The 12351-nt window shown below is 41.0% G+C and overlaps 1 protein-coding gene across 1 annotated transcript in view; it reads right to left on the minus strand.

Annotated features, from left to right (window-relative positions):
- eif4g3a (eukaryotic translation initiation factor 4 gamma, 3a) overlaps positions 1-12351 on the minus strand; it is a 42588-nt gene that overhangs the window by 27628 nt on the left and 2609 nt on the right. Inside the window, 4 exon segments of the mRNA XM_026348536.1 lie at positions 778-810; positions 1811-1903; positions 3649-3816; positions 6538-6610. Of these exon segments, the coding sequence (XP_026204321.1) occupies positions 778-810; positions 1811-1903; positions 3649-3816; positions 6538-6610 (367 nt within the window).

Raw genomic sequence — 12351 nt, forward strand, 5'->3', positions numbered from 1 at the left:
CCCTGATTCGGTTTTCAGCCATAAAGCTAAAATACATGCTCCTTAAAACAAAGCCCCTAGAGTGCCAGAATAATCTATTTAGCATGGGCTCACACAACCAGTGCAATCAGACATATTCCTACTAAGACCTAAAACCGTACAGGATCATAAATAGATACATTATTTGAATTGATTTTGACTAGTTCCTGCGCTCGAAAACACAATTTACAACACTGATGAGCTTACATTCAGCTTTGTGTTGAAATGTGAGGCGACATGAAGCAACAGAGAGGTAAATTCAATCAAAGACAAGGCTACATCATGTAAAAACACTTTATCATCAATGGCACAAATAAAATCTATAGTAAGGCTGACAGTGTCACCACCATGAAGACACACCCTGAGGAAAAGCCTGTTCTTTGTTCCAATCACAGCCCAGGGCACAGATAAACTCTATTACCTTTAAACCTGATGAAGAATATCAAATACCTATTTAATTAACACTGACTGAACTAACCATCAACTAAATACTGATACGATCTCACCATAAACAGAAACAGTCAGCGAGCCTGCCTGGATATGTAGATTATGTGTCTGCACGCTCAGAAAAAGCCCACGATAATTAAAACCTCTTTAACTGTATCCATGATACTAGAAGGCCTTGGGAGCTGAGACTTTTTTAAGAAACAGCAGATGCCCCACAAACAGCCTTTTGCCAGCAGGTACCAGCAAACTGCTTTGATGATGATGATGATGCGAGTGAGGGAGCAGGAGGGGCGTTCAGCAGGGGTAAATTACCTGATGGTGGGTTGGTCGAGGGCCCGTAGCAAACTGGTGGGGGAGGAAGGAGAGGTCCAGCAAGGAGATTGAAGCAGTGATGGCAAAGCGGGGAGAAGAAAGAGCATAAGAGAGACACAGAGATAAGATGAGCGATGGAGGCAGATGATTGAAAATACAGTACCAAACCACAGAGGAACAAAGCTTTTAAAAGACGTGGCACACGAGGTAGTGCACAGGCCCAGGCCAAAGTGTGTATGCGCTAATAAATACTCATTTTATGTAGCAGATATGTTAACTGCATCAGGACAGTGTTGAGTTTTTTCAAATTGTCAAACACAGAAAAAAAGCACACTGTAATAGAAATAAATGTATCACATTAAAATATATGTAGTAAACCATTGTAACTACAGATTAAAACAAGAAGTGCTGTATGTTTAAATACAGTTTGAACAAAGTCTGGTTAATGTGTATGATTTCAAACCTGAACTGATTGTCCTGTGTGACTCAGGCCACGTTTTGCCACATGGGCTGTTGTTTGATGTTGTATTTCAGTAAGTCTCCCACTCCTCATTAACTGCCCAAACAGCTACTGATCTGACTGTTAGACAACCAGAAGGTACTTTGGCAAAAATCACTTCGTCTTCATTCCCACTACCCAGAGGACCAGTCTGAACTTGTTATTCAACAGCCAAATGCTATTTATGTTTGAGGCTATCACCTATTTTCACTTGGTTTAAACAAGTGTACTGGGGTTTTTTAGATGGTACTTACAGTAAATGACACGAGATAGATAGGGGAAAATTACAGCAGTGTCATGTCATGTACACCACCAGTGAAATAGTACCACCACCCACAACTAGCCTTTAAGGAAACAATGAAAAAGACTTCACTAAGGAAATATAACCTGCCGCCACGTTCAGACTGAGATCAATCCACCTGAGCAGCTCTATGTGACAACTAAACACCACTATCAATACCACACAATAAAACACACACTGTTTGGGTTCTCTGAAGCAGGAGAGCTTTGATCTAAGACCATAGGGAGACTCACCGGGCGACTCTGTGGCTGTGCATTCATTGGCTGCGTCTGGGCAGAATACACTAGAGGTGCAGAGCCAGCATTTTGCCCAGGGTTGTAAGGAGACTGGACAAGAGGAGGAGAGAGAAAGGAGAAGGTTTGTTACAGACATCACTCACTAGTGATTTCATTGCAACCTTAACAGTGCACTACATCACATTATCTCCAACTTACTTTGGATCTTCTAGGATTAAATGTTTTCAATTGGGGTTTATGTACTGTGAAAAGATAAGTGGTACCCTGAAGGAGTCCAAATCCTGTGTTCCTTTATTCTTCATCTAGTGTGCAGTGGAGCTATAAAGAGGTACGTTGAAGCAGATCTGCTAACGTTTTTCAAGCTGCTGCTGGTATGGTTGTGATAATTTAAGTTTGTGCTGGCTGACAAGGCTATTTATAGAAGTCTGGTGAGAGACTAGAGTTGCTTTACGGTGAGCCAGTGGGCCATTAGGCCATAATGGTAAAGAGGAACAACTAGATTCCTCACAAGCATATTCACATACTTCCAGAGAGGCTGAGTCACAGATCAACAGCGTCTCTGAGTCTGTCTTTATGATTAGCTGTTACACAGAGAGTTACCACTTATATTTATTCAGGGCTTTTACACAGAAGAAGTATAATCAGAAGGCATCCCTGATTCATTTATGTTCTGTTTCCAAGTAGTCCTGTGAATTTTGTTATTGCCCAGTCTTCATCACATGTTTATGTTTATACTGTTGCAGTTTACAGACAGAGAAGGAGTCATACCTCTCTCCCACCATTTAAAATCCTAATCAATCAATTAATCATGCCTGAATCACAGAGCTTCCGCCCTTAACACTGATGGGACCTAAGATTTTAAACCACAGCTCAATTATGTGGCACTGTTATTTTCAACAGAGCTGCTACTCAAAGACCACAGGTCTAAACATGACAAACAATCCTTTAAATATTAAATTAATAATGCTGAGGCTTTTACATTAAACCTCTTTAGCTAGCTCCATATATATTAAGTCTATGTTGTTTTAATTAAGGTTGGGAAAATCATCCATCATGATCTCATCAGAGAAATAACTGTGTACCAATAGCATCCCATGGGAATCCAACTATGACAACAATTACCAGCTGCACAAAGCTGAAAACAAGCCAGAGACTATTTAGTGACAGGTGGCTTGTCCTTGTGAACAGAATTAAATGAGAACAGCTATAGTTATTTTATTAAAAATACCTCTCACATTTTAGGTCATTATTTAAGTGCTACTGAATGAAAACATTCAGTCCTTGTGATTACTACCATGACCATTTTTCTACATGCTCATGTGGATTTCCTCCAACTTTCCTCCCTATGTCATGTTTTACAAAGACATTGTTTCAGGCATATATGCACTGAAGTGTATGTGCATATCTGTCTATAATTATAAAATCTGTTTTTGTCACACAGTGATTCCATTTTATCAAAACACAATCATGCACATGGTTCGAACAGAAAAAGACAAATAGGAAAATAAAACATGTAAGTAAGAAAAGACAAACAATAAAGGTAAGTAAAAACAAAATTAATATACTGCATACTACACACTTTTACAGCATTACCTCATATTACAATTACAACATACATTAACTAAAATCTAAACTCTAAATATTAAACTTAAGTAAAAAACTGTTTTTGTTATTCTAGTGAAGATTTTGGTTATTATATGACTATAACTGGGAAATAACAAATTATAATAATAAAATGATTCCCAGCCTGAGCACATGTCATAAGAAGCAAGCAGACAGACCGGCCAAACATGAAGACACAGAGAGGATGACGGTGGACACAGTTACAAACTCACCCCTCCGCCTGCCTCCCAGCCCTTAGGGTAGCGATATTGGGAGGCTGTGGGTACTGATACCTGAGAGAGCGCCGGGGAGTGGGCATGACCAGGCGGAGTGCCCGCCAAGTTAGGGTGTCCCTTTGTGATGTCGTGAGCAGTGTAAGGAGGGCCAGCGTGCCTGGGTACCTGCATCACATGAACAGGGGGGTTAGACGCATACAGAAATTGAAATACTACGTCACACTAATGCACACATGCAGACACACATTGATGTAGGGGAGGAAGAGCAGTGGCAGGATTCCACAGGTCATTAGTCCTCGCTCCTGCTGAGGAATGTAAATTAAGCGCTCAAGCTCCAGGATTAGCCCCTGTATGTGTGCAGAGGTGAAGACCTGAGCTGTGCACGGGTGTTGAAGCCTGCTGTGCTTGGCTTTTCTGCAGCATGCAGTGCCAGCCTATTCTATGCAAGGATGTCTGGGCCTCATATGGCAAAACTGGGTCAAGTAATCATATTACAATCCCACTCATCTGTGATAGATAGAGTGCACCTGGTAAAATAGATACAACTGAGTCACAGTAAACAAGCCTTGTTGATATGGGCCAATGGAGGGTTCTGGGTAGACACCAGCCAAGTAAGCAATATCAGGCAAGACGTGATTTGACTCAGCTCTTAGCCTGTGGAGTTGCAGGACAGGCCTTGGCTGCTACAGCTGCGCCCTGGCACCGCTGCGTGTTGCTGCAGCAGGCCTGACACACCAGGGAATGAAGCAGGATAGTGCAGAAGGAAAGCAGGAAGCTTTCCCAGCTGACTCTGAGAAAGCTAGGAAAGCCCAGCAACACACTTCTCTCTAGAGCCTTTTTTGTTTTTCTTTTACACAACCTGGCCATTAGGGCCTTAAAAGCTCCTTGCAGCAGCTACAGACTCTAAGGTTTAAAAACTAACATCTCAAAATTTCAAACAGCCTCTTCCAGCTACTACGTATATTATAATGTACAGTTTCTATAGTACCAATCCCTTCTGCATCTCTCTATCTTCTCTGTGTGGCCCACTTCCCTCAGATGACCTGGGATAAAGCAACTAATCTAGCTGCTGTTGCCAGGGGAGGAGCCTGCCCCGCTTCAGGCGAGTGACTGATTCTGGGAACATACAGAGTGATGGGATGGGGGAGGGGGAGACAAGCAAATATATAGAGGCTATACATGAGAGGATAAGGGGAAAAGAGAATGTAAACCATGCATCCACTGCAGAGAACAAGTGCTTCATGCCATGGGCACGGTTTATTTCCACCAGTGTCATCACTGTTGCAGCCCAACACTCTAAAACGAACTTTCAGAGCTAGAAAATCTCCTCAAACCTTTGATGTCTCCAGTACTTCTCTGTTACAGTGGATAAATAGGTTCAAAGCTAAATAGCTCGTGTTCAGCCATTCGACTTCCCCTGTGCAATGTGCAGCTACCTACTGCTACCTTCCACATTTCAGAAAATGTCATGATAGGAGACAATCAAAGGAGATAATCAAAGTGGCAATGCTAAAGTATACTGCTATGCTTTTAAAAGTATGAGACTGCAGAATTAAAAACACCATAAGGCTAATAAAAACACACATACAATACTTTCCCACAACACACCACTACTACATTAGTATTGTGCACTAAGGATGTTTCAGCAAGTGCCAAAAGTGTACTTATTTTATCAGCTCAGTTCATTTTTTGTGAGAAAACTGAATAAAATGTGAATTGATAATAAAAATGTTTGTTTCTTCTAATGTCTGTGATAACCGTATATTGCCTTTAGTGGCGGGGTCGTCTCTTATCACCACCTTAAATCTACCGAGCCCTCTAACAAAGCAGTGTCCCCAGATAAATGCACACATATCTTATCATAGGAAAACAGATAATGGCCAGCTGCAAAAGGTGATAGCCCTGTCCGGCCGACGTCGCCAGAGGAAGGGAGGATGCCACATTGTTTTTTTTGTTCTTTAAGGAGATATAGTAGGTATGGCTGGCCACTGAGAACAAGACAACAAACGGCCCAACACTTCAGCCAAGGATAGCGCACAAAAGTAAATTTGGATTTTGTTTCTGCGACCAAACCTAATTGTCTTACATCTCGATGCTCCAAAAAAACAAACAAAAAAAACAAAAGAATTATATAAATATTCTTATGACAAATATCTGATAATTAACTCCTGAAGGAGTCAGTGAATGGCATTGGTCCCCTGAGGGGATCCATTTCCACAACAGGCCTCCTGTGGTCAGATCACAGCATTATGTCTCAACAAGTATTCTGCCTTCTTCTGCATGTTTACAATGCCTGTAAACGCTATTCAACCTCATGCAGAGATTTGTTTGCACATTTACAATAAAGTATGTTTCTACTGCACAATGTTGAAAAAATAAAACAATTTAAAAAAGAATAGGTAGTTTTATTGCATATTATGAGATGGCTATTTGAACTGAACATACTTGACTGATTGGTCACACTCACTAAAAGAAATGATCCGAACCTAAAGGTTATCATCCTCTTAAAAAGACCCCGCTGGATTATGTCTGTCTTAAAAACTCCAATGTCAGTGGCACTCTAGCGGTCAAAGACAGCATAAAAAGCCCTTCACATGTTCAGTATGTGTTTTTTAGGGGGAGTTTGTTTCGTATTACTGTGTTATAATGTTTATATGTAATGTAAATAGACTTTCTGATATTTGGTCCACCATATTTATTAAACTGTTAAGGTGGACTAAACATTGAAATCATCTATCAGTAAGATACAGTTCTGTTTAGTGGTGCCAAAGCCGAATGAACAGGTTTATTTTTACCTGTTTCATTTGTGTCTATGTATTGTAACATCCATATAGGGGAATGTGTGTGTGTGTGACTTTGTGGAAGCATCAGTGTGCAGTGACTCACGCTGTAGACTGCAGCGACTCCAGGCTGTGTGGGGAAGATTCGGTCATCCAGTGATGCCTGAATTCGTGAGATTCTGGAAAAGGGTGCGTTAAAGGCAAACTCTAAACGTAACGGGAGAGTAGACCTAATAGTGTTGCACTAGATAAGAGTCGAACAGCTCAACAAGTAAGATTCCCACCATCTTTATGTGTTCGTGTAAGAGACATTGAGTCTAGATACTGCTGACAAAAACACATGAGGAACTTCACGTGTTTCAAAGTTTCCCAATGTGTAAACACTGAGATAACTGCAGAAACTGTTTCACTCCACACTTCTTTTTTTTTATGCAGTGCGCTCAGCTGATTCAGATCCACAGGGCTGTCCTCAAACCCTGACAGCTCAACTGGATCCCCCAACAACCCCACACCACCCAAAATGCTCCATCTTTGAGAGTACACTATGTACCTTCACCATTTTAAAAGAGTTAAAGGGAAAATCAGAAATGGATTTGTGGACTTCTTCAGGAAAGGGGCCAGACAGAGCACAAGATTAGACAACTGCTCAGCCCTTATATCGGCAAAGCAAAGGTACAAACTTCATTCTATATTAACTGTCTTTCCCTTGCCCTGAGGGAATAATAATAATAATAATAATAATAATAATAATAATAATAATAATAAGTCCAAGAAAAACCTGCCGTCACAAAACTTGTAAAACCCTATAACACTCTAGGCTTTATTAAGGCTTAGAGAATTGTTTGAACAGAAACCAGAACAGAGGATAACTTTCTTTAAAGCTTCTGAAACATGTAATAATGAGAATCACTTGGGAGACATCACTCAGATGTAAGAGGAGACAAAAGAGAGAATGTGTAAGGAGCCACAGAGAAGAGGGAAGCCCTGTGGATAGTAACCTGCTCAGGCAGTTGTTTGTGACAGTCGGACTCTCACGCTAGTGATCACATGATTTAAGGGAAACCGAATGTCTGGCTTTCTTCCTTTCACCCAAATCACGCCTCCCTTTCCCTAAACCCCCCCCCCCTTTCCTTTACTCTGCTCTTGCCTGCAGGGGCCCCGTCATCTCTCTTGGCCAACTGCCAGCACCTCTACTTGTAACCAGCAACATAAGAGAGAGAGAGGGAGCGAGACAAAGAGAGAAAAGAGAGAGAAAAGAATAATTTAAAGGGAGGACTGCAATTCAAAAAGCTGAAGCACAGCAGGAAGCATTATCTGTTTCATTGTTGGGGTATTTGGAAAAACAACACTCCCTTCCCCCTCCCACATACACACACTGTATACATACATAGAGAAATTAGGAGTAATTAGAAGCTGAGTCTCTTCACACTGATATGACAGGTGAGGAGGAGCACAATACAATTGTGCTATGGACTATAAAGTGTGTTGATAAAGTACTATAAAGTGTTATTTTTACTTTTGCTGCTGAAAGAGAAATATTCCCACGTAGTGAGAGCGTCACAAAGGCGGATTTGCTCACATGTTGTAATATTCTGAAAAGCCATTGGACTTGAGTTTCAAAGCAACAAAGCACAAAACAGGTGACAAAACTGAACGCTGTTATTACTTTTAAATATATAATAAAGAAACTAAATGCAAAAATGAACAGGTAAGATGAAATACATAAAGCTACCAGGGATTTTGGAGCTGATCTTCTTACAACTGCTGCCAAACTGTAAAAATGAGATTAATGTAAAAGGCTCAAAGCCAACGTGCAGATTTTTGTTATCTCACAAGGCAAACATCTGTAGTTGTTGCAGAATGATGTTATTCCACAAACTAGAGATACTTATAGAAGGGAAACGCTTTTTACCAATTGTGTTTTGAAGGAAATTCAAACAGCAGTATTTCACTACAAAGTGACATTTACAGAACACAGCAAAAGACTTGTATATCCAGTTCATGAATAATGAATACAGTTTTGTTTTCCCTTCTGCAAAATCATTCTATATGTAAAAGTGCTGATTTCAGGTGTTGGTATTTAAACCATTGCCAGTGAGTGTTTAAAACAGTTAGCTAGAATACATAGCCATGAAAGATACCCAAATACACTAAGGCTTTTGGCTTATTTTTGTAGTTTTTAGTTTGACTGCTTGTGGTAAACGTATTCCAGTCATATCCAGGGGATCACACTGAGAAAACAAAATGTTCTGAGGTAAAACATCATCGATGTCGAGCCCTACATTCAGGTGGCCAGGTAACCAGATGGATGCAGACACTTTGCAGTCGAGCTCTACTGCACGTATCAGGCGCACCCGTGAAAGTGGCTGACCGCACTAATTAGACATTAGGTCTCCATTAATTTTCTGCTTGAGGAGAGAGGGTAGGCACAATGTCAGCTTAGGCTTACAACAGGCATATTGCTTCCGAAAATGTGAGTCACTGTGGCAGAAAAATTACCTGCAACATCAAACTAGACTTGGAGAAGAAATGCAGCGTTCAGATGAGGGTACATAAATAAACCTTAATGCACTTCTAAAGACAGTAACCACAGATTTCTTATGAATGAATTGGTGCTCATGTTTATATTTTGAAGACCAGTTACATGTAAAACAAGGTTTCTACATCTTAAGAAAAGCTCAGGCTGCTTTTTAAACCATGTAGTTGTTTGCAAGGTTTACAAAAGTTTAAGACTAAAACCTGTCACCATCTGACACCCCTCCTCTGAAGAAATCATAAAGTAGCTTCAGCTTGTCCCCTGAACCCACACTGACCTGTAAACCTCATTTAGCAAGGAGAGGCTGCTGTGGCTCCTGCTTCATCATTAGCTTACTGTAAAGCCACTTAAGTGCTGAGTCTGAGAAGGCGAGAAAGGGGAAGACGAGAGGCGATACAGCCCTACAAATAGCATGGGTGTGATCAGGAAGCTGACACAGCTCAATAAACTATAATCTGCCATTTCTGAATAAATTCATGAATCACAGCTGTGTAATTATTACCTTCATCTTTGTGTAAAAACACAATTCCACAAATATAAAAAGACAGAATCTGAGGTGAGCCTGGTTTTTGGTGAGTTAGCTAGTGTCTAGACATATATTCTAAATCAAACAGTATTGTACAGTTGCATGCGTTTGCCACAGCTAACACTTACTATACACAAATATATATTAATAATGTGTTTCAATCAGACCTAAAAGAAACCTGCTATGTCTCAGCTGAATTATACAGGCTACCTGGAAATCTCAGTAGAGAGGGCTCAGAGGCACAGGAAGTGAGTGGAGACGGCCCAGATGGTGCAGACACAAACCCTCCTTCTCCCTGCTGGCCCACTGGCCACACACACACACGAACGAACACACACGAACGAACACACACACACACGAACACACACACACGAACACACACACACGAACACACACACACACACACACACACACAAAAGCAGAGCTCACAAAGCTCTCACTGCCTGCCTGCTGTTGCTGAACCTGCTCTTTCACTACAATATGAACAATAGATGGTAGGTTGGACAATTCTAATCTCGCAAATCAAATCTTAAACAGCGATGGATTGGAAATGCCTGTTTTAAGGAAATACAATCAGGAGATAAAAGGTAGATAAAATGCAAACACCAAAATATTAACGTTACTGCTGATGAACGGTGAAGCCACATTCAAGTTATTGCTATGATTTCAGTGAAGACGCTTTATTATGATAATGACATGATCGATATGAAGTAGCCTAAACATAAGGACCTTCACCTATTTATTAGGGAAGTGGTCCTAATATAATCCGTGGTGACACGTCTCTTCTTTAAATCCTAAGATATTGTACTGCCTTATGAGAGAAATGGGAACGATCAATTAAGCGTCTACACTGTATTTGTTGAAGGGCATTAGCAGCCATATCGCTGCACACTGTTGTTGTATATCTCTGAAACACTGCCAAGGTGCATCACAAAATGCGAGCCCTTCCTGTTATTTAGGCAGAATGCAGTAACAGTTATTTCCTGTGAATCTTTGGATACAACTACTTGAGAAAATATGAATTGGTTTAAAAGGCATATGTTGATGAATCATATGATTCAGTCACATTTTTAAATGAACAAAAGTCACAATAGTGGACAACACTGAAGCAGAAAAAGAAACACTGTCATCGGGTTATGGTTTATGTTTAAAACAACAGCAGCACCAACTATAACCAGCAGTAAAAAAAAAAAAAAAAAACAATAGAAGCAAACTGTGCTAACAAATAGTGCCCAATTATTCAGCAACATTGGTTCTTACTGTAAATTTTCAAATTCTCTTCTGCATAAAAAGAATCTGAAAACAGCAGAGAACTGAAACACCAAACCAGAGCCAAAACAAACATGAGGCCAGGGAGTAACAGACATGATTGAAACGAATCAGTAGTTGTTTACAACATACTGCAATTAATGCACTTACTAACCCTTCTCAACTGCATACAAAGGGAGCAAATGTTTGACTTCAGTATATTCTCACTGCACACGCAATATTTCATTTGTAAAGCAAATTCTGAACTCCACGATAAGCCTTACAGCATCACTGTGTGGGTGGGATGGATCTCGAAACAGAGAGTTCACTGTAAATACCAACTATTGTAAGAAGAGTTGACAGCAATGTGAGTGAAATCAGAAAACTTCACAAATCACATGTAAAAAATTTGTTTCTAGAGTAAATACAGACATTCATGCAAGATTAAGAAAACTATATCCACAATAATGTGTTAGTAACACTTGAGATAGAAACTAGACGTGCACTGGTGCGCAGGATGTCTTCTACAACAGGCCACTCCCTCTCTGGAAAGAACAGTTCTGCATGCTGGCTCATTACTACTCAGCAGTTTATTTATAACATCCTACAGTCAGTATGCTCATGAGAATATTTTCTCATGCAGGCCGCACACACCTGTCCTGAAGTACTGGACTACTGTGCTATGTGACCTACCAGCTGGGTACATACATTACATAGCTGCATCTCATGACTAACGCTGGCTGTGACAGCATGTCTGGCTTGCATTCAACTTCTCTGCTCTTTATTGGCAAATATGGTCCCTTTGTCAGAAAAAAAATATTTTGATAAAGAAAAAAAAAAAAAGGACTATAGACATGTTCAAAAAGAGATCAAACTACAGTACGGGGGGTTAGGAAGGTTCCCATGGAAAGGTGCAGGGGAAAATATGGAGAAGCCCTCAGTTTTCTCAGCTGGAGTAGCCATAGGGTTAGGGAGGGGTGGAAGGAAATGAGGGAGGGCTTAGGCAAGCTGGGTGACCTGGGCCTTTGTTGGCAGATGGTGGGAAGCGCCACCTTGGCCTCTCACTCTGAATGCTAAGCAGCAGTGCCATTGTTTGGCAAGTGTAGCAGCAGACGCATGCGCTGGGTGTTTCTCTGGCAACCAGGAACAGAAACAAACTGCCCCACCGCCATACAGACACCCCACCCTTACAGCACACATACACGTCCCCATCATGCCTGTAAACCCCTGTGCATCCCAGGACTCCACAAACATGCATGCCACTATCCTCCTAGTGGGAATTCTCATAGACGAGGAGCCCAGGCCACACAGAGTGTGGTCGGCTCCCACACTTCAGACCTCGAAGATCTGCGGAGAGTGAGAGGTCAGACAACTGGTGACACTCACAGGGGTAGCTCTTTATGTAGACAAAAACTGAATGCAGAGCAGCCTAGTGCAGTACGTGTTGTACAGGGGCCACCAAGGTGAGTGTGTGGGTTACAAAGATACACGGAGAAAGCACATTAATTAAACTTTCTTGTAATTCCCCTCATTTGCTACTCGTACAATTTATTAATACTATAAACGTGCCATCTACTGCACAGATAGTTATGTAATGTGAGAATAAATCA

Source organism: Anabas testudineus, chromosome 5, assembly GCF_900324465.2.
Source record: "Anabas testudineus chromosome 5, fAnaTes1.2, whole genome shotgun sequence".
Classification (NCBI taxonomy): domain Eukaryota; kingdom Metazoa; phylum Chordata; class Actinopteri; order Anabantiformes; family Anabantidae; genus Anabas; species Anabas testudineus.